Source organism: Hyperoodon ampullatus (genome assembly GCF_949752795.1).
Source record: "Hyperoodon ampullatus genome assembly, chromosome: 4".
In the NCBI taxonomy this organism is placed as follows: Eukaryota; Metazoa; Chordata; class Mammalia; order Artiodactyla; family Ziphiidae; genus Hyperoodon; species Hyperoodon ampullatus.
In genome coordinates this window covers 149,261,170-149,287,114 of record NC_136917.1, presented here as the reverse complement: position 1 = coordinate 149,287,114, position 25,945 = coordinate 149,261,170, and the positions used below count along the sequence as shown (strand labels likewise).

The 25,945-nt window shown below is 36.2% G+C and overlaps 1 protein-coding gene across 2 annotated transcripts in view; it reads right to left on the bottom strand.

Annotated features, from left to right (window-relative positions):
* Positions 1 to 25,945, bottom strand: part of ZFR (zinc finger RNA binding protein) — a gene marked incomplete at its 5' end in the record, with an annotated part of 76,904 nt that overhangs the window by 35,010 nt on the left and 15,949 nt on the right. Inside the window, 10 exons of one of the 2 annotated variants that reach the window (XM_079703763.1) lie at positions 254 to 416; positions 4,454 to 4,599; positions 5,488 to 5,607; positions 7,346 to 7,539; positions 9,425 to 9,716; positions 10,287 to 10,478; positions 12,661 to 12,908; positions 19,202 to 19,420; positions 21,896 to 22,040; positions 23,774 to 24,056. In XM_079703763.1, coding sequence (XP_079559889.1) covers positions 254 to 416; positions 4,454 to 4,599; positions 5,488 to 5,607; positions 7,346 to 7,539; positions 9,425 to 9,716; positions 10,287 to 10,478; positions 12,661 to 12,908; positions 19,202 to 19,420; positions 21,896 to 22,040; positions 23,774 to 24,056 — 2,002 coding nt within the window. The remainder of the gene's footprint in view (positions 1 to 253; positions 417 to 4,453; positions 4,600 to 5,487; positions 5,608 to 7,345; positions 7,540 to 9,424; positions 9,717 to 10,286; positions 10,479 to 12,660; positions 12,909 to 19,201; positions 19,421 to 21,895; positions 22,041 to 23,773; positions 24,057 to 25,945) is intronic. The other variant, XM_079703764.1, reaches the window with a different exon arrangement.

Here is a 25,945-nt window from a genome sequence, read left to right as displayed (position 1 = left end):
TGGCAGAAGAAGCTCTGCTCCCTTCGCTCATACTGAAAGTAAGAAAGATGCATGGAAATTCTATGACGTCCTCACAAATAAGGACACGAGTTGAGAACCTGTAATACAAGGAGGGAAAATTCTAAATCAGATGAGACACTTAATTGAGATTTGGATATTGTTAAGTCTAAAAATTAGCTCCCCAAACTGTTATCTTCCAATGCTGAGCCAGTCTTACACTTTCACCCCCTATGTAAACAAAGTGGACACTCACTGCAGGTCCCTGTGGCTGAGGAGGCATGCCTGGTCGGACTCCCAGAAGGCCTAGTGGGCCTGGGGGACCATGAGGATAGCCTCCGTCAGGCATTCGGCGGCGATCATCCCAATGATGCTGTTCTTCCTCCATTCTTCTCCAGTACATGTCCTCTTCATAACGTCTGAAACATACAGAATGATACTATAAGTCTACAAGAAAAATAAAACCCAAGAATTTACATCAATAATGATATAAAAAGCAATTTAAAAAATACTCCAAATCAGTCTAGCTTACATCTCTCTGTTCTTCTACTGTATCTGATTACCTTTATTTGCTTTAACTAGCAGTAAATGGAAGTGAATCCCAGTGAAAAGAGAAAATAAGTAAACAAAGATAAAAGCAAAACAAAATTTCACAGCCTGAAGACAGGGTTGAAAGAACAAGCACCAGAAACCTCAGAGTTCCTTCTAACCTCTCCCTCTTTACAGGAGACTGTAAACTTGAATGCCTACCTAATGTGGCCAACCAACAATGTGTGTGAGTGAAAGACTCAAAGCATACATTCAGAAATTTTCTTCATGTCTCCAAAGAAATGTGCTCTCTCCTATTTTTTTCTAAGAGAGAACTTCTGAAGACTACATTTAATTTCCTCAACTGATATAGGCAGAGAGACAAAGACACTTCTCTACAATGAGGAAAAACAACTGAGATAAATGACAACTCACATCATGTTTCACTTTTGGGGACATGTTAAGGGTGACAGGAACTATGGTGAAGAAGAAAGCACATGCTCTGAGCCACAGCACAGCTATTAATTATTACCATAAGGGAATACAGATGGTAATCCCAAGGTTATCAGGATTTTTGTGAAATCTCATGGTCTTTAAGTGTTGGTTCATGTTGGTATCCAAAAAATACCATGTGTACCAAATGAAACACCCATGGGCTGAACTTGGACTGTGGGCAGCTAGTGTGTAGCCTGTGTGTAGCCTCTGCTTTAATAGTCAACATTTTCAGAATCTAATTTCTTTTTTACCACGTGACTCTCTCCTTCTCAGTTCTATCTTCGCTTTCAGCTTCAAACTAGGATACCAATAACTCCCAAGGTAGTCCTGTCTTTATAGCAAATTTTTGTAACAATTAAGTTTTTACCAGACAAATTTGTTTAACACAAAACATAAGAAAGAAGCATGTTTCTCAAGTAGCACTGTAGAAACCACCAATTTCTTCAGTCGGGAATAAGCAGTGCTTTTTAGGTCATCCCACTAAGGACAGGAAGAACCATACTTCTATGTTATTTAGGTCTTGAGCTTGAAGGCTCTGGAAAACCATGTTCATTCCAGTACTGAATACTTTGTTATTACTAAAGATGTTTAAGTTAAATAAGGGCAGGGACCTTTATCCATTGTTTACCAATTCATACTTGGTGTCTAACACACTACGTGTTACTTCCTGGCAAACTGTAAGTGCTTAATAAATATTCGATATAACAATAAAAGAGGAAGTAACTTTTTCTCTAGGTATAGAGAAAAATTTCCAGTGCATTACAAAGGCAGAAACTTCATAAAGAATAAGAAAAATAGATTTAGATACCTAAATAAAAATCGATACATACATAACAACAAAGATTATTTAAAGGTAACATATTAATAATGGGTTAATAGCTATAATATAAGAAGTGTCTGTACAAATCAACAACCGGTAAGTTAAACAAATAAACAGGCAATTCACCACAGAAGAAATGTAAGTGGTTAAGCATGAAATAAAAATTTAATTTGCCTGCAATACAAACAATTAAAGTTGAAACAAAACTGGCTTTCATGTTTCACTCTCTCATTGGAGAGATTTTAATAAATTATAGAAGCAGTTCTCAAAGTGTGGTCCAGGGACCCTAGGTGGTTCCTGAGACACCTTCAGGGGGATCCATGACATCAAAATTACTTTCATAATAATAACAAGACATTTGCCTTCTCCATTCTCATTCTCTTATGAGTGTACACTGGAGTTATCCAGAGGCAAAATGTGTTTATCACAACCTGTTGAGCAGAGAAGTAGATAGGAAAATCAGGCTACCTTAAGCTAGACATTAAAGGGATTTGAAAAAATATAAAACAATGTCATTCTCATTATTCTGGGGGAGAAATAGTTATTTTATAGTTAGCATATTATATTTATCCACCATATTATATTAATAAATATGGCTGATCTAATACTATAATTATCAATATTTAACTACATTTTAACAAATACAAAGTCATTTTAAAATTAATTCATAAATATTTAAACTTCTCAGTTTTCATTTCTAATACAGTTTCACTAATACATTTCTAATACAGTAAATGTTGACAGCTATAACCCATATACACAAAAGCTCTTTGGAGTTTTGTCATTATTGAGTATAAAAGGTCCTGAGACCAAAAAGTTTGAGAACTAGTAAGTTAAACTATCCAGTACAGGCAAAAAGTATGGGTATCTGCCAGTCAAACATTTTCATTTCTGGGATTTTATTATTAGCAACTAATCATGATTTATGCAATAATATAGCCTCAAGGATGGTCAATGTAATAATTATAATAGGGAAATACTGTAAAAAACCTAAATATCTAACAATATGTAATTGGTTATAAGGAAAATTTTACATCTGCACAAGAGAATACTATGTAGCCATGGAAAATAAGATAAAATAATTCTAGCTTACTTTTTAAAAGAGTTGGTATGTAAATGAAAAAAAGTAGGTTATAAAATACACATACATTACACTTCTGTTTATATTTATCTTAATTATATTTTAAAACTTGTACACAAATCCTCATAGCAGCAGTATTCATGATAGTCCAAAAGTGGAGATGACACAAATGTCCATCAACTGATGAATAAACAAAATATGATACATACACATAATGGAATATTATTCACCTATAAAAAAGAAGTACTGATATACGCTATAACATGCATGAACCTTGAAAACATTATGCTAAGTGAAAGTAGCCAGGCACAAAAGACAACGTATTTTGTGATTCCATTTACATGAAATCTCCAGAATAGGTGAATCTATTGAGACAAAGTTTATTAGTGGTTGCCTAGGGGTAGAGGGAGGAGTTGTGGGGGGGAATAAGGATTGACTGCTAATGGGTTTGTGGTTTCTTTTGCAGGTCGTGAAAATGTTCTAAAATTGATTGTGGTAATGACTGCACAACTCTGCGAATATAATAAAAACCAGTGAATTGTACCATTTAAAGATATGCCAATTACATCAGTAAAACTAAACATTTACATATCTCTTGAACACGTTTCTCATTTCTCCTTCCCTGTAGCTTCTGAAGTATTTATAATAGACGTTTCCTGAGAAACAAAAACAAAAACAAAAAACCCCAAAACCCACACATTATTAATGTCTAGAAGCTAGACATAAATCTGATATTCTGGATATTTTTATCATGTAACCAAATGTTCTATTTTGCTTGTTTTAAACTGAGGCATTTATTTATAGTATTAAACTATTTATGTATTTAAATACATATAAGATACCATTTCCAACATAATTCCTAATACCAAGGACACAGTCAAATATTAGAATAGCCAATAACTTAGTTTTAATGCATTTCTCTCCTAGACCTAAGATCTTCCTGAGAAGTGAAAACTAAAAGTATATTAAATAGGGACATCCCTGGTGGTCCAGTAGTAAAGAATCCGCCTTACAATGCAGGGTACACAGGTTCGATCCTTGGTCAGGGAACTAAGATCCCACATGCTGCGGGGCAACTAAGCCTGCACACCACAACTACTGAGCTCACATGCCTCAACTACTGAGCTCGCGCGCCTCAACTAGAGAGCCTGCGTGCCGCAAACTACACAGCCCACACGCTCTGGAACCCACGCGCCACAACTACAGAGCCCGTGTGCCCTGAAGCCTGTGTGTCACAACTAGAGAAGAGAAAACCCACACGCCACAACTAGAGAGAAGCCTGTGCACCACAACGAAGATCCCACGCACCACAACGAAGATCCCGCACGCCTCAATGAAGATCCTGTGTTCCACAACTAAGACCTGACAAAGCCAAAAATAGATAAATAAATAAATAAAATAATAAATTAATCTAAAAAAAAGTATATTAAATAAATCTGGATTGCTCTGAATGGATGTCACATACTCAGAATAGCTAAGTTTTTTAGAAAGGTTAAACCACTTATCGTGCTATTAAAAGTTAAAGATACTACCTCATTTCCATTCTCCAGCGTTCCTCTTCTTCTCTTCTTCGCCAATACTCCTCTTTCTGCATTTGCTTCCTCATTTTCTCTTCTTGAATCTTTCTTGCTCGAATACTGGGTTTTACTTCTACTTGCAGATCTGGATTTACTTTTTTCTGTTAATACAGACAAGATATTTGAAAAACCAGCAACCCCTCCAACAATCTACACGTATCTTTAAATCATACAATCCCACATATTCTTTCATCATAGGGGCTTTTATTTGCAAATTTCCTATTTTAAGAGTAAATGCAGTAAAATAAGTTGAATCAGAGGAAAAATTCAGAATACATTCATAAACATTCTTCTTTCCTTCCCACCCCCAAAATTCTTAGTTGTTCAAGTTTAAAGTTATACATTTAGTATGTAAAACATACATAACTTAGTGCTAACCAATAAAAGAAATCCTTAGAAGACTGATGGATATTAATTTTCCTTTGTTTGTAAGTAAATGATTCTAGATACCTGAGTGTGGGGTTAAAAAGTTTCTTTTCATCTAAATGTATTGCTCTTTAACAGATTACTTTTATTTTAACTTTCACTTCTGTGTTTAGAAAACATGAATCTCGTGCATTAGTCCAACCTAATTAAAAACTTTAAATACACTATTTAGATTTAACTTATCACTTGAAGTGTTTTCAATGAAGAATTCCTCATCTCATAATTCATTTTAGTGGGAATTCTGCCAAGATAAAGGAAAAGAATGGAGACCTGACACTTCTTTCAAACACTTCCTGTGATGCAATTATCTTTACATGATTACTCGATCCAAATAATGTTATAGCTTTATTTTGCCACTACAAGTAATGAAATATGGTATCGTTTTTTCCTAAGTATAACAAACTAGTCAATAAAAACTAAACATTTGACTCTATGTGAGACATTACATGCCAATTCTGGAGTGGGAGTTCACGGACTTAGTGAGTTATATTTAGAGGCCTTGTTTTTGCATCTAGAATGTTCCAAGACATATAAAAAGAGAAAATAGCTGAAATTTTACTCACTTTATATTGAAGTCTGTGTCTTCGTCCTTTTAAGTGCATCTCCTTAGCATTGGGATCATTAAAGCTGCACTCGCACAATTTGCAATGGAATCGAATTACTTTTCCTTCATCATTTCGTACCTTGATGTGGAAAAAAAAAATTCAAGAATCACAACAGGAATGTTACAGTTGAAGATTTCAATTATATACAGGAATGTTACAGTTGAAGATTTCAATTATATACCCTCATGAGTTGTAAATAACTTTTAGAATTTGAAATGAGAAAAAAACAGGGCAATGTCTATACTTTTTAAAAAGGATAATCTACAGAAATGAACTAAAGGTTAGAATTTTTAACTGTAGCATGCAAGACGTGTTAGCATGTATCTGGCTCTTGTAATTAACTTTTATTTTAATAGTTGTGTCTACATGTAAACATTTAGATTTAAATGCAATTAGATACCTTAAATTCTATAATAAATATTTACTCAATACTTGCTACTGGCCAGGTACTGTTCTTGGAAATGGAGATAAAGATAATGAAAGGCATTATTCACATTTATTTCTATAAAGCCCAAGACTTTATACATGTAACTTTATGGAAAACCAGTATCAATTTTTTTCTAACTGCACAACCAGTTAGGAAGACAAGTAGGCTAGAATGTTATTAAAAAGTCTACAGTGAATTCTAAGTTCAAACGGTGCAAGTTTAAAAAATTGGTTCTGAACTCAATTCTCTAAAGTTTAAGATTATTTTAACCAACATCACTGGCAATTAAGGTGTTCTGGCTGTACATTTTTTTTTTTTAAGACAACCAAGTCTTACTCTTTTAAGAGCTATAACTTTAATTAATTATTTTAAAAGAAGTTTATTAACCTTTAAATATCCTTTTTTTTTGGCCGCGCTATGCACGGCATTGTGGAGTCTTAGTTCCCCATCCAGGGATCAAACCCATGCCCCCAGCAGTGGAAGCATGAAGCCTTAATCACTAGACCGCCAGGGAATTCCCAAGAGCTATAACTTTAAATTAAAATTGTATACTTTCAAACTGCATAGCCCAGTTTTCCACCCTGTAAACAAAGAACTCAATATGTAATTTTTCTTGATGCGGAAAAGGATGAAGGAACAAATAAATATTTGCTAAAAATCTACTGTAGGCTAGGTACTGTGCTAGGTACTTTATTTCATTTAAGCTTTGTAACTTTGCTGGGAGATAACCAAATTTTATAGATGTAGACACTGAAGCTCAGAGAACTTGTTCTCTACAATTGTTCTACAATACAGCAAAAGTAAAGAGTAGGGCTACACCACTGTATGATAGTCTTTCTGCTAACAGCAAATACTTATCAAGCCCCTCTGACGTTCCCTCATCCTCCATTTATTGAGTTACTTTGTCTGTAAAACAGGAATAGTTTTCTAATCAGCTTGAGAAATCAAATAAACAGTATCTATTAAATCAGCAACCTTAATTTTACACATGAAACTGACTGTTCGGAAGGAAATATTTGCTGTCTTTGTCATTTCTGCTGCTCACAATTTTTATTACTTTTTATGTTCAGAAGAACAGTAGAAGGGTTATATTAAAAGAATGCCTGCCAAATAGATGGAAAGTTACTTCACACCACAGTGATGGCTGTCAGCAGGGAAAGAGAGAAGTTAACAAAAAAAATTGTGATGTCACTTAGGCAAGCTTAAAAAAAAACCCTTCAACAAAGATGCCTTTGATATTCCTTTTAAAGTAATCTAAACCTAAAATATAATTGAATGTAATTTAATTATACATGTAAAGCATGCTTGTAACAAAGACACACGTCTTCCCTTTATCTGATCTCACTCCCTTTATCTGATCTCACAGCACTAGTATTCTCAAATCAATACCTCCTCCACATAATCATGGCCCACCGGCTGCACGTCACTCTGCAAAGCAGCAAGGGACGCAGGTGTGACTGGTTCTGACACTGTGTCTGGCTTTACTTCCGGGATCTGTACAGCAGTGACAGGAGTGCTTTTAGCACATTCGGTTCCTTTTAAGTCTTCTGTTTTATTTCCTGTTGATTGCAGCTTATTACCACCTAGAAGAGCATAAAAGAATTATAGTGATTTAAATTTTCTTTTTGTGTAATGTATGGCCTGATACAACAAGAACTTCAAATAAAGTTCTGATCTTTTCTACCAATTGTCAAACTCCTGTCTGACACAGAGCAGGTCAGAAGTTTGAAGAGCCATGTAAACCACTTGGCTTTTTTATCTTATTAATTAAACACGTCTGAATTTTCTTTCCCCTTCTCTACGTCCCAATATCCAATGGTGCTCTCTGTCCCCACCATGGCTCTTATGGGATCAAGTACCTAAAAGTAAATAGCAAGTACCTGAAATGGTAGAGTCTAAGCCTAAATCATGCTTATATCCCTTTGCCATGGAATGGGGCACTGTCCTAAGTTCTAGTAATATAATAATAAGACTGTCTTTGAGGTGCCAACAATTTAAGGGAATATAGAAGTCATTAGAGTACAATGTGGCAAGTGCTGTTGTAAGTACTAACAGAGTATTGTGGGAATGTAAAGGAAAGGAGCCACAACCCTTTAAACTGACCCAGTTAAGAATGGCTTTACCAAGGGTGTGACACTTGAGCTGGGCTTTGAAAGAAGAGCAATGAGTATGAACTGTTAGGCAGAAAAAAAGAGAATGATGTCTAAACAGAAAGAGTAGCACGTACAAGAAAAGCACAAAGACATGGTGTTAAAAAGACTATGGTAAATTCAAAGAAGACTCAGTAATTCAATATGAATTACTACCGAGATAGAGGTGATGATATGAGACAGGGGTCAAACTGTGAAGAGCCTTGGATGACATAATGAAGGAATACAGAGTTTTTCCCTATATGCAAGGGGAAAGCCACAGAAAATTTTTAAATAACAGACTAACACAATTTGATACTTATTTTTAAAAAATGACTTTGACAAAAGTGTTGGAGAAACTGGATACAGTAAGAGACAAAGCTCTGAGGAAGAGACTTCGAAGGCCTAAAAACAAGGCAGTGGCTGTGAAGAGGAAACGACACTTTTTGGAGAAATACTGTAGTGACAGAAACAAAAGGACTAGATAAACGACTGGAGGAGGCAATAAATAAGAAGAAATGATGTCAGTGAAGTTCTCCATGTGAAAAAGCAGCAGTTTTATGAGATTATTTCACGGTACTCTTGTGATGAGATAAAAAGTTAGAATGAGACACTAGTAGGCATCAACAGAACCATACAGATAGTGACCAGGAAATACCTAAAATATGGCTCTAGAACTCAGGTGGGGGTTTTGAATTGGCCCAACTGATTTTAAACTCACTGCATACACAGTGGAATAGATGAGACCACTCGTGAATACTAGGTGAGATGAGGGCCAAAATCAGAATCTTAGGAACACCACCAGTTAATGAACATGAAGGCAGGAGAACCAATAAAGATACCCAAGGAAGAGGTGAGTGGACATGGAATAGAGAGACAGAGACATATCTTAAGCTTTAAGGTATAGCAGTCAACTGTGTCAAATGTTAGAGGGGTCAACAGCATGAAACAGAAAACTGGCCGCTCAATCACTCAGGCAAGTAGGTCTTTGGTGACTCCTGAAAGCAGTTTCAGAAAAGCACAGAGTCGAAACACTGTAAGAGTCTGAGGACTGGATAGTAAGTAGAGGAAATAAGAATTATGTTAGTAGCCTGAGAAATGGGAAAATATATACACATATTTTTTTAAGATTATGAAAGACACAGGTATACCTGTTGGCTGAAGAAAAGGGAACTGAAAAAATTTCAAGAAAAAAATACAGATATATGATTGAATAAGGTCCCAGGAAAAGAGGAGAAGACTGATACAACAGCAAAAGTAGAAGGGTTAGCCCTGGAATGGAAGAGAAACATCACTTTTAACAGAGTTAGAAGGAACACAGAGAATCTTCAGTACTTGCCAACAAAGTTTATTTTGGGTGTAGATGTTTTCTTGGCAGCCATATTTGCAGGCACTGCTGATACTTTAGTGTTGGCTGTGCTATTAAGAGACGAGTTTCCTGTAGTTGTAAGACCTTTCACTGAAGAAGTTGCAATTGATGAAGTATTCACAGTACAATTGCTTGCTGCAATGCTTGAAGGAGAGGCAGTTGGTTTTGAAGCAGACACGGCTGTTGAAGAAGTAGCTTGGCTAACAACGTTTGGTTCTGTTGAAGGAATGGGTTTGCCAAGTTTTGTGTGTAATTTAACCACCTACAAAATAAAAGCATATTTATTTGTCAGGAAACTCAGAGAATGTAAATTTTTTTTTAAAAAATCTGTCTAAAAAAATATATAAAAAAAAAAAATAAATTAAAAAAAATAAAAAGTCTGTCTAAAAGACACTATAAAATGAAAATCTTAACTGTATTTTTCTTTGTTGTATTTTTTGTTATATATTTTTAGATAAAAACTTATTACTTTCAAAATAATCTCCGTGAAGCAGATATGGATACATATTCCATCTACCACCAGGTAAGGAAATGACTTGGCCACATGCTTACCAACCTAGTTGTAAGCATGACAAAAGGCGGAAAACAATCACATGACTCAATTTCCAGTTGGTGGAAAATAACGATCTAGTTAAATTTAAAGAAGAAAGGTCTCCAGTCTTTCCTTCCTTAAGCAAAGAGTATTTGATGTCACCTTTATATACATATAAGCAAGGTGTATAATGCACTCAAAGTTTTCAAATTTCGAAGCCACCTTTACTTTAAACCCCCCACTGAAAAAGGAAAAGAAAACAGAGTAAGACATAAGGGTGTGTGGGAAAAAAACACCTACTTTCTGATGCTTAGCACCACGAATGTGGGCAGCATACGCATCTGCTCCTGTACAAGACACATCGCAGAGCTCACAACGTAGCTGATTTTGAGTCCCACGAGTGGAGTTGTTGCTGCTGCTGGTATTCTGTGAGGCTTTCAATGCGGCTTCTTTTTTTTTATGTTTCTGCCCTTCTAAATGTTCTTTGTAAGTCTGTTTCAAACAAAAAGAATAAATTTTGCTTCACTAATTTTCTATCTACATCATTTGAAATTATTCAATTCTCAAATCTCTAATACTCATTAAACAATCAGCAGTACACATTTTTTAAACGCAACTGAACAACAGCATGTGGTTTCCCTACACACATGATGTATCTGTGGTTCTCTGTACCTTGTTTTCCAAGAATACATTTACCTAACACTTTCTTTTATTTTTCAAACACAGAATGCATTTTCACATAGAATCTGTGTTAGAATCCATGCCACCCTGAACAAAAGCCTATTTAAAATATTTAACAGCCAAAATTTTATCTCTTTTGAAGGAAAAATAGTATTATTGTAATACTAGCCATCAAGATAGTGAAATTATATATTAAAAATTGTCTTCAGGGCTTCCCTGGTGGCGCAGTGGTTAAGAATCCACCTGCTAATGCAGGGGACACGGGTTCAAGCCCTGGTACGGGAAGATCCCACATGCTGCAGAGCAACTAAGCCCGTGAGCCACAACAACTGAGCCTGAGCTCTAGAGCCCACAAGCCACAACTACTGAGCCCGTGCGCCTACAGCCTGTGCTCCACAACAAGAGAAGCCACCACAATGAGAAGACCATGCACTGCAACCAAGAGTAGCCCCCGCTCGCCACAACTAGAGAAAAGCCAGCACGCAGCAACAAAGACCCAATGCAGCCAAAAATAAAAAACAAAACAAAACAAAAAACCATTAAAAAAAAATTGTCTTCAATGCAGATGACTGAAGAAGGTAGCTTTATTAATATGAGAGGAGGTCAATAAGGACTGCTGGGTAGTTTGTTTTTTCTTGAGTGGGGCTAGATAGTTACTCTTTCCTGTATTATTTAAAAAATTGTTTTAATACAGACATATGATTAGCATAAAATTATATATACAGCATAGAATCTCAGAGCTCGATGAGACTTTGGAGATTAACTAAAACAACAATTTTCTAAATTTTAAACAAGAGAATCCTTCCTCAAAATGAAATCTTGTGCACAAGTAAGGAAAGTTACTGTTTTTGAAACAAAGGAGGAAGGCGTAAGACCTAGCCATCTGATTCTCCTCTCACTATGTGCGGCAGTCTAAAGTGGCTCCGTGAAGCAGTCTGAACCTCAATAATTTAGGACAAGTCCTTATTACAGAACTGAGGAAACAGAAGCCCAAAGAAGTTAAGGTCTCCAAGTTGCCCCGGGCCACAAGTTAGTTGCAGAGAGGACTGGAACCATGGCCCCTTATATACGAACCAACTTATTCTCCCTCCTTATGTCTACACTAGACTCTAACTCACCCTACCTCACCACCTCAATGGTATTTTTCTCTAAGGCTCGTTAACCCCTTATGGCACTGCCTCTGACTTGCAGAAGTACCCTTGGCCTGTTCTTGTGTAACCATCCAGCTCCCCCAGATCTATGGTCAGCCTTATATATATACTCATTCTAAATGCTGCAATTAACCTATCACCCTAGAGCCATGTTCTATCCTTTTATATGGTACCACATATTCAACAAGTCTCTTATGGTTTGCATTTGCCACTCATAGCATCATTACCTTTAAAACAGTCACTACTGATGTTTTAAAGATACACTCCTCAAACCCTAAAACCAACATTCTTGTTCCCGTTCAGTTTAATCCTGGGTTGCTGCAAACATTCCCCACCTGTCTCCTCTCCCCCAGCCAAGTAATCACAATGAACCTGTTTCCTATCATCCTGAAAATAGGAAAAAAGGTTTTATGTTACTAGCCACATATATTAAAATATTCCCTAATTCGGTGTAACTCAGCAAATGCTGGTAACTGAAAATACCCTACAAATTCTGTTTTGAAAAGTAGACAGAACTAATCTAGTAAATTAAAAAGAAGGTACACAGGTTGGGCAAGGGTGGGAGTGGATATAACTGGAAGAAACTACTAAAGAGTCAAAATCTGGTCTTTTCAAATACTATGCCTTTTGTCTGCCAAACTGCTTATCAAATTTTTATACGAAAACTAGATACTCTTAAATAAAGTATTAACAAATAAAGTTGGGAAGGGAGCTGAACTCACTAGATTTTATCAACAGACTCTTCCCTAAATCACTTATTTTAAGTTTAGCAACAGGAAAAAAACAAAAAACAAAAAACCCAACCACTGGAGACTCATGGTAAAGCATACAACATTAAGTACCTGTGGTCCAGCACAGCTGATCTTACAAACATCACAATAGTGAATCTGGGGTGGTTTGGGAGGCTGTTTTGGTTTCAGTTGTTTATTTTGGAATGGTGCTTTTTTAGTGAAGGTGGTCCCTGTCCAAGCAGCTGTTGCAGCAGCTGCTGCCGCCGCCGCCGCCGCCTGCTTCTGTTGCTGCTGCTGCTGTTGGTAGTAGGAGGACGCAGCTGAATACACGGCTGCTTCGTAACCTGAATAAGATGTACCTTACAGATAAAATCAAATAAAGGTTATGTTACATAATTATAAAAGGCCAAGATAAATGCTATGAATTTAAATCCAATAAATGCTGCTAATAAAGGTAGGTTTACATGTGCATTTTTACAAATAAAGTATATCTCACAAAACCTCACTCATCTTCCTTTTAATGTAAGTCAACCAACATAGTATTTACGCAATACGTGCCAGGTGTCATGGAGATATGAAGTAAGAATAAGATTTGGTCACTGCTTTCAAGAAGGCTTATAGTTCCGTTGGAGGGAAGTGATAGGCTTGATAAACTTATGTGGTTATGGAACCTGTTATTAGTATTTCTCCAAGCAGAATTCCTCTGAATAATTTGGGAAGTGCTGGATTTGAGGAAGAGTCTGAACTAGGATACTAGAAAGGAAAAAAAAAGAAAGTCATGAAAGTAAGATTTTACATGCTTGGTGGCTTAGAGGATAAAATATGTGAAAGAAGAGGAAAACACACAAAGATGACACCAAGATTCTGAATCCCAGGGACTGACTGATGGGTTGTGCAACCAATAAGAGCAAGGAGCTGACAGAAGCTGGTCTGGAGAGGCAAGGTGAATAAAGCTTAGCAGAAGTCCATAATATGGAGCTGGAGGTCAGATGAACACCTAGGACGACAAAGAAAAGATTTTGAAATAAAGAACCAAATACACTGGTTCTTATCTTCCAAGAGGTGAAAAAGCACTGAATTTTCTGGTTAAATGTATGGATTCTATCCATTTCCATTGTTCAAAGTCTTTGATGAATAACACATTAGACTAGTTATTGATATAATATATACATGCTGTTTATGTTATGATTTATAGATTTAAAAATCTATAAAAGCTTGTGACAAAGCTTGTGACAAAGTTGATGATTTTATTTATAACCCTATCGCAAAACTGGAAAACTTACTGCTTCCTAAACTAAGATCTCTGGAAATTTGTTGGACTCCCTAATTATCATCCTTTCCCCTAAAGTGGAAATGAGTGGGCCAAGAGTTAAGGCTCAAGAGAGAGATTCCTAGTTGCCATGATGGCACAGGAGAACTACTTAAGGAAAACTGAACTTTTTGGTATCTCAAATGCAGGCTGCTATACTGAGGAGTAAAGACTTATGACACATTGACTCCAATATATCTTACACACACAGGGGAGAAAATACGAATTGGAAAGGTGAAGGTTAAGATGCATGGGAAATCAGAATTATAGGAATCTGAAAGTGGAGAGAGAGAGAGACAGAGAGAGAGAGAGAGGAAGGAAGTAGTTGGGCAACTTTTATGAAAAACCTTCATAGACTTATGTCAGGTTATTAAATTATATACATGCTTATGAAGATATAAAGAAAGAAAATGTGGTAACGGAAGAAAACACCTAAAAATGAAAGTAGGAAGAAGCAGGTAAACACATCAATAATAAGGATATGTTCAGAGTTCTAAAAATTAGAAAACACTTGGTATAACTGGTTAAAAGAAAAATTCTATAAATCAATAAATTCTTTGTCAGTCCTACCAGTGGCCTCTATTACTGAAGTTTGTGATAAAAGAATATAATTCAGCTCACAGCCAAATACTTCCACATTTATAGTCGGAAACATGTACGGTTTATATTTCGCTCTTTAAACAACACCATAAAATTGTCTGATTTTTAAAATAACAAAGCTACTTGTGGATTATTACTGGTTAGGACCATAATTTTTATATGAAATCTTTATAACAGAAAATTTCCAAATGACTAGTTGTGTGTAGGAACTGTAAACATGCCACTTAAAATATAACTTCATGAATTATGTATCAAGAAAATAAAAAGGAGAATAAGGGCAGCAGCATCCTACAACGCTAGATGACCAGGACTTCTAGGGTTTTTTTTTTTTGTTCCTTTGGCAGCACCTCACAGCTTGCGGGATCCTAGTTCTCCAACCAGGGATTGAACCCAGGCCTACAGCAGTGACAGCGCTGAGTACTAACCATTGGAAACGCCAGGGAATTCCCTAGGTTTAAAAATGAGAATCCACACTATGGGAGGCAGTGTTCCAGACACAGTGAAGTCTCAAAACAGAACTATAAGTTAGGTATTGCAGGTATTACTATACTTACTTTAGAGATGAAAAAACTAAGGCTAAGAGATCGTAAGGTCCTCTGTGTTATTTAAACAACAAAAATCACTAGGTTAAGCATAATATTTACAAAATAACCTCCTTCATTTGTACACATGTAGTCTAAAACTAATAAAAAGGTAAGCTAATTATAGCTTACTACTTAGCTTTTTTAAAAAAAATCAAAGCATAAACTGAAAGGTAGGCTGAAGGTTCTGGAATTCTGCTAAGGAACACCTTTAAATCTCCTATAACTACTAGGAAACAAACGTACATTTCTTATAAAGCACTAATGGGAAAATAAATATAAGGATGTGTCTCTAAATTAAGTAAAAGCTCAATTTGGAAATGCTAAAACAGTTTCACTTAAAAAGCACCTTTATTATAAATACTTGTCAATTAGAAAGTTGCATAATTATAGCAGTTAAAATATAATTTTTAAAGGTATGGTATCAGAAACAAAAACTATCACTTCAACAGTAAATGCATCATACTACAAGTCATCATTTAGTAGGTACCAATACTCTGGAACTCATTTTTAATGAGATAAAAAGAATAGCTGACTTAAGTTGTAGCTGATATAAAATTGCAGATACAGAATTCAGAAGCCCTAATAATGATCTCTCTGGATGGCAATTTCACATTGTGTATCACATGTTCTTTAAAAAGTGTATACTCTGATGTAACAGTTCCAAGTCTAGGAATTTATCCTAGGGAAAGAACTGGCAAACACACAAATCTTTACATAAAAGGATTAGTTTACCTAGTGTCGTTTCTAGTTTTTCCTTAATATGAAACTAAGTGTCCCCAAAAAGAACTTTTAAAATGTGGCACATGCATACAATAAGACAGTATTAGTCATTAAAAACTATGTTTTTCTAAGCATAGATCTTGGTTTCTAAATACCAATGCCATACAGAAACCAAGGAGCTCCTTTGTGAAATGGCTAATTGTGAGTCTAGGGCAGGAAAGGCTCAAAGTTGTGGTTTTGCATTTTATTTATTCCTTAATATACTGTCTTGTTCTGTGCAGGATTTAGGGTGATATGGGGAATTTCAGTTCTTATCTCTTGATGTTTTGTTGCATCTTGGCTGTTAGAAGCCTAGCTACTGAATTTTAAAAATATTTTTTTATTTCTCAGAGGTTTTTTATCTCTTACCCTATGTCAAATGCTATGTTGGATGCTAGGGATACAATGGTGAATCAGGCAGAATAACATCTTACTGTGCCAGAAAGGAAAGAAGTGCTCAAAGACAAATGATGCCAAGTTCAAGACTCAGAGCTGGTTTGAAAAGGATCTCACTGGCCAAATTTGGGACACTGTGTGCCTCAGAAAGAAAAACGAAAGCGATGCATACTACATTGACTAAAAAAGGCACCCACAGTAATACTGAAAAAGAAGGGGTGAGGGGACTCCTCTTTAGGGAAGAATGTCTAAGAATCCAAATCCGTTTACATTGATGCTTAGTAAAAGGACTTTGCATTCACCATTGGAGAACCTGATTCAGTTACTGAGACTTTCATAGGATCTAACACCTTAGACAGAAAGGTAGTTGAGTAATAGGCCCACAGATTACTTGGTTAATTATAAAATGGAAAAAGGTATCTTTACAATGGAAAGATCTGGTAGTCACCACATTAATCAGTGATTATACTTGGCACCATCGATAAGGAATAAACTGACATTATTTATTTCGTGCACCTGATGTGCTGAAATGTAATGCTCACATAGGTAGTTTAATTAACTAAAAAGCTGCCAGAATCTAAACATAAAAGAAATCAGGTAAATCTAGATTGTGGGATATTCTACAAGACGACTGGTCTGAACTCTTCAAAAACATCAAGGTCATGAGAGACAAGATAAAAACAGGGGTTATTCTACATTAAAGGAAACTGAAACTAACAACCAAATACAACCCATAATCCTTGACTGGACCCTAAATTTAAAACAAAGCACAAACACAAATACATTAACCACAGAGAAAGCCCAGCCATAAAAGACATTTGTGGACAACTGGAAAAAATTTATTAGATAATATCCATGTCCAATTCCTTATCTGAATTGTGGCTATATAAAAGAATGACCCTATTCTTAGGAAATACATGTGGAAGAATTCTAGGCAAAGCACCATGTTGCCTGCAACTTATAAAACACTGCTGAACCATTTGAAAATATGTTTAAAGAGAGGCGAGATAAAGCAAATGTGACAAAATAATACTTGGTGAGTCTAGGTAAATGTTGTGCGGGCATTTGTTGTACTATAATATTTTTTCACTTTTCTGCAGAATTAAAATTTTCTAAAATTGGGGAAAAAACATGAATCCAAGGAATGGTATATCTCTATACTTAGAAAGGGCATTCACAATGAGGAAAGGCGTTTACACTACAGTAGATACAAGACAAATTCATTTTTATAAAGAAACCATGATGTTTATATATGCATATTCCCATGGAAGAAAGTCTAGAAGGACATGCACTAAAATATTAATGGTAATCAGTGTCTAGGGGTAGATGTCTAGTAATTTAATTTTTTCTCCTTTTTTAATCCATACTTTCAAGGTTTAAAATGATGTATTACTTACATAATAAAGCAGTAAATAAAAATAAATATCTTCATTCTGTGTAAGGTATATTCAAGCAACTGAGAGAGACAAACACTGAGACAGAGAAAAGATAAAGGGAGAAGGAGCACAGGCAGGAGAGAAACAAGGAATAGGAAAGGATACTATCATATTCCTTATTTTGTTAAAGCTAATGTGGATTTCTTTTTTTAGTGTCCAAACAGATTTCACTGAAGTAACTCCATTTACAGTTATAACTAGCTAATCAGAGAAAGGCAGAAAAGTTGTATCTGGGCAATCCCGAATACCAACATCTCCTCATGCCAGTTCATTTCCACATGGCTGTCTTAATTAACTTATAAATGTGTTCCCATTGCTCCTCTTCTTGAGATCTCCTCTTTGGCACCCTGTCTGCCCACAGGATAAACACAGACACCACAGCAGACCCTACAGAACTTTCCACACTGACATTTCCAGCCTCAGCTCCTGACAGTTACCCCATGTATCCTGTATTCCAGCCACAATGAACTGTTGATCCCAAATACATCATGCCTGCCTGATTTCTATCCCTAGCACCAAGCACAGGATTTGACATAGGGTAAGAGATTAAAAAATCTCTAAAAAATAAAAAAATAGGTTAGAAATTCAGTAGCTAGGCTACCACAAAAACATCAAGAGGTAAGAAATGCAACGGCCTATGTCACCTTAAATCCTCCATGGAACAAGACAGCATATTAAGGAATAAATAAAATGCAAAACAACAACAAATCATACAGTAGTACAAGGCTAAGTGTCTTCAAAAAAGCCATGTGTGGGCTTCCCTGGTGGCGCAGTGGTTGAGAGTCCGCCTGCCGATGCGGGGAACACGGGTTCGTGCCCTGGTCCGGGAGGATCCCACGTGCCGCGGAGCGGCTGGGTCCGTAAGCCATGGCCGCTGAGCCTGCGCGTCCGGAGCCTGTGCTCCGCAACGGGAGATGCCACAACAGTGAGAGGCCCACGTACCACAAAAAAAAAAAAAAAAAAAAAAAAAGCCATGTGTGACTTTCATCACTGCAACACTACAAAGTACCTCAGCTGGAAATTAGGAAGAGCAGTGGGCACAGCAAGAAGGTTTTAGTAATTCTTCTTCTGCAGGGAAAATATATGATTATTTAAGGAAAGTAAATCTACTCTGTCCTTCCAAGAGATGTGTTCTATAACCATCATCTTATGGATGTTTATAAAGGCCCCCAATATTTTCAAGGTTACTTATTCCTGAGGATAAACATGAAGATATAGCTCCTTGAGAGCTGAAAAAAACAACATAAAGAATCTGTCAGTGGTTATTTCCTGAAGTTAACTTTGAACTGTCAAATTTATTTGGAAAAGTCAGACAGGAAATGACCCTACAGAATACTAGGTGTTATTTTATCTAATTAATAAAAAACAAACAAACAAACAAACAAAACCCTTACAACTTCGATTATGGTTCATCTGTCACATTATGCACATATATTTATATTAATGCCTATCAATTAATTCAATTCTTGCTACTGGGAGTAAGATCATTCCATAGAAAATCAAGATAGTTTCTTAGTGAGTCTCTTTTTAATTTGCTTACTCATTTAAACACAGTTTATCAGCCTTACCAGAATAAGTAACTGCCGTGGTACTATAAGTAGCACTCTGGGTATAGGACGGCACCACAGTAGCTGCAGCTGCTACTGGCTGTACGGTGGAGGATACAGGATATATGGAGAAAGTAGTGGTAGCTGGACTTGGTGTGGCTGGTTTTATGGCTGTCACTTGTCGAGTTTGCTGGGCTTGTGTATACTGAGTTGCACCTTGGCTATAACCTGCTTTAGGGGCTAAATTGGGAAAGAGACATCAGAAAATTAGAAGGGTGAACCACTATAGTTACTTACTGTACCAATATCCTAGGGAAAAAAATGTAAACATCATTAACTGTAAATTTTATGTTAGCAATTTCTTCTTGATAAAATTCTTCTCACCAACTTAATAAAATATAGCATCTGTATAAATTTACTATCCCTCCACATATGCTTTTTACATATTTCCAAAATGACATTTGTCAAAATTTGCCACTAACTAAAACACCAGCACTATTTAAAACATGTTAGCAATAAACAAAGTTTTTAGAAAAGGGTATGTGTGTGTGTGTGTATTTGGGCTAGTCAGTCTACTTGAGAGTTATGCTTAATATTGGGAACAGAATAGAGAGAGCCTCAAAGTATAATTTAAGTCACAGTGAAGTTTTCAATGTTTAATTACATGGAATTTGTTCATATACTATTCATGGCATTTTACTGATTTATCCATAGTGAACTTCAATCTAATTACAACCCACAAGGTGCTACTGACTTAATTCTTCAAATGTCAATAGCATGAGTACAGCTGTTCTTAAATGGCTACCATTAATGTCTCTGCTAAACTTTCCACTGCCCTTGAACATATTAAAACAAATGTATACTTTAAGAATCTTATGAGACTTATTATCACTAAATTAATAATTAATCCATTATTAATGATCAGTAAAGCATACAAATGTAATTTTGTGAGAAAGGCCCAAATATCAGGCGCCAAACTCATTTCATGCCTAGTTAAGTAAAGGTACTTGAAATTAATAGCACTTAAGAATTTATAAAACTTTTCCTACACATAGTATGAAATTTGATCCACACAACATATAGATGAGTACAACATTTTACCAAAAAACCCTGATGTCCAGGAGCTAAATGATTTACAGAAGTCACATGGTCAATGTCAGAGTTCAGACTACACCAAGGTCTTCTGACTCTTAGATTACTTCAGTACTCTTAAGCACAATCTATCTAACCTTGGTAACTAATCAGGAAGTTCATTATAGTTCACTGTATCCACAAATCATTAGAAAAGAGATGATAAGAAAAGTCAGGGTCATTATAATGCAAAATATTTTTAAACCACTTTTAAGGGACTCATAAAATCAATCTTAGAACTAAAAGTAACCTAGAAAGATTTGAGTCAGGACTTCCCTGGTGGCACAGTGGTTAAAAATCTGCCTGCTAATGTAGGGTACATGGTCTGGGAAGATCCCACATGCTGCGGAGCAACTAAGCCTGTGCACCACAACTACTGAGCCTGAGCTCTAGAGCCTGAGAGCCACAACTACTGAGGCTGTGCGCCACAACTACTGAAGCCCGTGCACCTAGAGCCCACACTCTGCAACAAGATAAGCTACCACATGAGAAGCCTGTGCACCAAAATGAAGAGCAGCCCCCGCTCGTCGCAACTAGAGAAAGCCCGTGCACAGCAACGAAGACCCAATGCAGCCAAAAAATAATAAAATAAAATAAATAATAATAAAAAAGTATTACTCAAAAATAAATCAAATAAAATGAGATATAATTAAAAAAAAAAAAAGACCTGAGTCAACTACCCCATTCACAGATAAGAGAACAGAGATGAAACGAGGTAAAAAATCACTTGCCCACATTGTGGTAATGCCAGTGCTAGAAACCAATTCTACTCTTTCCTAATTCAAGGCTCTACCCACACTCTCATGGTCCTTCAAAAATAATTAAAGTAAAGGAGTTGCTATTTTTCAGAACTAAGAGAGCTTTGCTTTAAAAGTTCTCAATTAAATCTCTATGAAAAAAACCCATCTTTTAAAGACTACAAATATGTAGGCTTCTTTGCAAACAAAATACTTCCTGCATTCAAACCATTAATATATACCGTAATATCAGTGGCTGGTAACGGAACCAACTGTCATTACAGATCAGAGAAAGATGAGTTAAAAGTATGGGTCCACAGGAATTCCCTGGCGGTCGGAGTGGTTAAGACTCTGAGATTTCACTGCTGAGGGCCTGGATTCAATCCCTGGTTGGGGAACTATTAATCCCACAAGCTGAGCGGCACGGCCAAAAAAAAGAAAGGGTCCACAAAATGGAAACCATACTAGGGCCTCCACTAGTTATAAAGGCAGTCAGCAGTTATGTCTGGGCATTTCAGACAAAGAGAAGAAGGTGGCCAGAAGGTATTGCCACAACTTCTTTTGTACAGCTTATTTCAACAGGAAAAGAACTATAATCTGAAGAACAGGTATGAAATACACTTCCAGGAAGGAAGGACATGATTATGAATTGCCTCCAAGATCTTCTCTCTCTGGGACTCAAAGGCATTCTTATGGAGAAAGAGAAGGACATGGTTAGAACCTGCCCCTCAAGGTAATATAACACAATGAGTTTAGATGGATTCAAAAGCATATATTCGTTAAAAAACACCTTGAATAATATGTTTCAATAGTGTACAATGAAAGGGCATATGTTAATAAAACCCACCTGTCTGATAGTAGGTCTCAGCAACAGAAGGCTGAGGCTGGGCGGCAGCAGCTACAGCAGCTGCAGTTGCTGTTGGTTGTTGGTAGTACTGCTTACTATCATAAGCTACAGCAGGAGCTGTGGATCTTACATATGAGTACGAGTCCTAAAGAAAGAGAAGGAAAGAAAATCTTGCTATGAGTGAAGTGGCAGATGGAAAAAAACCTTCATCTTTACTATATTAAAAACTCAATAAAAGAAAACAAAAGCCTAAATATGTATGAACAGAGACAGAAGATTCAAATTCCATACAAAGGGCATTCATTTTGGACTTCATCAAATAAGGTCAAAACCATTTTAAGCAGTATGCTTAACTTTTACAATCAGAAAAATCATCAAAATTTTAAAATAAGCATTATTTTTTTTAAAAATTAATTTTACTAAAAAATTGCTCGGCGGATCTGCCTTAAAGATGGATCCCACAGTAAAGAACACCTGGGTGTTCTAAGCTTTGTGACTGTTCCAGCTTTCTCTTCATTCTTCCTTATTTACTACTATTCATTAACATAATGATGAGTAGGAGCTTCCAGGTGGAGGAAAGGGGAACAGAGGTTCCAGGGGAAAGGAACGCTAAATATAAATCTCCAAGGCAGTGAAGATCAAGGTGAGCTGGGTGAATTCTGGCATCGCATATAGTGAGAAGAGCTGGGGAGGTACACCTGAGGTATGCAGGAGGAACGGCAGAAAGAGTTGGCAGGGCCCAGAAAATGATGGGCTTCATACATCCTACCAAAAACAATAAAATTTATAATATTCTGTCTCGGGACATAATGAAAACAATCACATATGTTAAAGTAATCCTGAGTTTAGTAACCTGCTAAATATTAATAGCAAATACTAATATTGCCGATTCATGTCAGCTTCTTAGTTAACAAAATAAATTCCTGTATTTTAGAAAGAATATTTAAAAACCAGGCAAAGTCCAGAAGGACCAAAGTTTAAAAAACAGATCCTAAAAGCAAACAAACAAAAAATGGGATAAAGGATTAGGACCAAATTTAATTAAATAAGCAGGTAGTAATTTAGTGTCATATCAGACATAAAGAGAATTATATTACCATAAACAGACTTAGATCTTTATGTCTCTATAAACCTAACAAGAAGCAATTAGATGAATTAAGAGCAGGATCAATTTGTATTACAAACTAAGAAAGAACACCTTGAGGGAAGAATGTACATTTAGGCAATAGAATTTCCACCCTTGATAAGTTTCAAGAAGACACTATGTAATTTGTCCTATTCAGCTGAGGCTCATGGTTCTCAAAATAGGAGACACAGGGGTGTCCCAAGTGGATAAATAATGCCATAGTACCAGCAAGGGGCAGAAGACCCTAAAATAAATAAATAAATAAACATTTAAATAAGGGGGCAGAAGACCCTATGTGTCTTAATTTTTCTCAAAAACTTGTACTAAAATTAAAATACTTAACCAGTAATTAATGTATCTTTTTTTTTTTTTTTTTTTGGCCACGCCATGTGGCATGTGCGACCTTAGTTCCCTGACCAGGGATCGAACCTGCGCCCCCTGCAGTGGAAGTGCGGACTCTTGACCACTGGACTGCCAGGGAAGTCCCAATTACTGTATTTTTTTAATTAAAGCAAACATATATAGAGAGTGGAGTGCAAGGCACTGGGAGATTATTAATATAAAACTCACTGCAAGGAAACTTAATGCTTGGAGTATGCCCCCAAATTATCTAGGAATACACATTCACTTTTCTGTATCATTAGAGGTATATTTTGGAAGACCCAACTTTGAGAAGCAGTGGCTTGGACATTACGTTAAACGCTGAAGCCACTGAACCTATATGTTAAGGCTCATGAAAGTAGTTTTCTTACCTGGTAGTTTTGTGTCGTAGCTGGGGGTGGTGGTGGAGGTGCTTCTTGTTGCCTCTGTGTATAACCATAGTCAGTTGCTGTGTGTGCAGTGGGGTACCCTCCATATGCAGCAGCTGTTGCAGCGGCTGCAACAGCTACTGGAGCAGGCCTGGCAACTGCAACTGTGGCGGCTGCTGGTGCATAGGCAGCAGTAACTGTGTGAGCGGCTACTGGAGCCTGATGGACGGTGTAGCTAGCAACCGTGGTTGGATGAGAGTAGGCTACACCCGAGGCTGGCTGCTGGCTGTATTGTGGAGCAGAAGAACAAACAGAATACAATTTAATGTTTAAACTCTAGGAGTTTAATCAACTTAAATCAAAAGCACATTTCCCAATGATTTAATCACGGACTACCAGAGAACAGGTATTTGAGCTTAATAAACCACCTAACCAACACTCTATTTGTTATTGTTGCATAATTTTCATTCCTTAATCTGAATAAATTAGAGAGTCACATATATGTTTCAGATCAAAGATCATATCACGAAGCAGGGAGGACAAACTGGGATAAGAAGCAGTATTAGGAAGAAAGAAAAAACTGATCAACCTAGGAACTTAAAATTAAGTATTTGTTATATGTATAGTTCTTTATTATGTTCTATAGTTAAAAAAAATCTCTACAAGGAAATCATACCAAGAAAAATATTGTATTCTAACTCCAATTATGGAAAACATTTAAGGTAGAAACTATTACCGAGATGACTTAAATACTTCTGATGCTGTAAGGCAGTGGTTCTCAGCTAGGGGAGATTTTGCCCTCCAGGAGATATCTGACTATGTCTGGAGATATTTTTGATGGTTAAACTGCGGAGGAGGAGGTGGTGATGTGTGCTACTGGTATTTAGTGGGTAGAGGCCAGTGATGCTGTTACATAAAGGACAGCTATCCACAACAAAGAATTATCCAAAGAATGTCAACAGTGCTGAGGTTGAGCAATCCTGCTCTAAGGTACAGAATTTACAATGGAATATCTATTATTTTAGATAAAGTTTCCAGGTTACAGGCAGCAATTCATTACACACATTTCTTTTGTTGTACTTAAAAAGTAGCACATGTTGCAAAAGGAGACCTAAGTCAGATGCTTTGCAATCATAACGTTTAAACCTCAGAGAGACAAAAACATTTTCTAAAACTGTAAATCAAATGAATCTTCAGCTAAAGTTCTTAAAATAACATTTACTTTAATTTTTAAATTGAGAGCCTATATCACATAAAACCAGGTCCACAAATGTTAGCAAATGAAAACGTTTTTGTTGTTTTAGGTTCTCTTGAGTAAGTAATACATTCACAATCACACTTGCTAAAGCTATAGTACCAAGGCAGAAAAATGCCTTCTTAAAAAAAGGAGAGCCCCAACAGTTATTTAGATGACCATAAGTTTTAATATGAGCCAACAGTTAAGAATAGCTAAGAAAAGAATACCTGACATAAGCTGAAGCTGCACTAATAAACTAGAGTGTTTGATTCATGGGTTATAGTACAGGGTATTCTTCACTGGTATGCACAATACCAAAAAAAAAATATGGCACAGAATTAAAATCTGGGGCCATCATATTTTAACTGTATTATGGAAAACACTGATAATTAGGATGTGTTCAAAGGGAATCAATATGAAGTTTACAAGTATAGGTATTATTTCACATAAAAGTAGAGTACCTAGGGACATTCAGTCTAGAAAAAGTGACCTTGGAAGATATGATAGCTGCCTTCTAATAGAAGAGACTTACTCTATGCTGCTCCAGAGAACAGAACTAGAACCAATGGATGGAAGGGTGGCAGATTTCAGCCCAATATGAAAAAGAAACAAAAACAAAAACTTAGAACAGAGTCCAAAGAAACTCTTATAATTTCTATTTGGATGAGGTTTTCCACATTTTGATATTAAAATTAGCTAACATTTCCTACATATATGCCAATTATAAGACAGGAAAAGGGAAGTTTAAACTGTAATAGTGGGAAATTGGTTGGGCATTGACATTTTCTATGGATAATTCCACATCCTTAAGAAAAATTCCAATAACATATACTTCTTCAAAATTCCTAGAACTGAGAAAAAGAATTATGTTTAAAATATAAATACACCAGTTCTGTGAAACTTGTATTTAACGTTTACTGATAAGATTTCCCACGTAG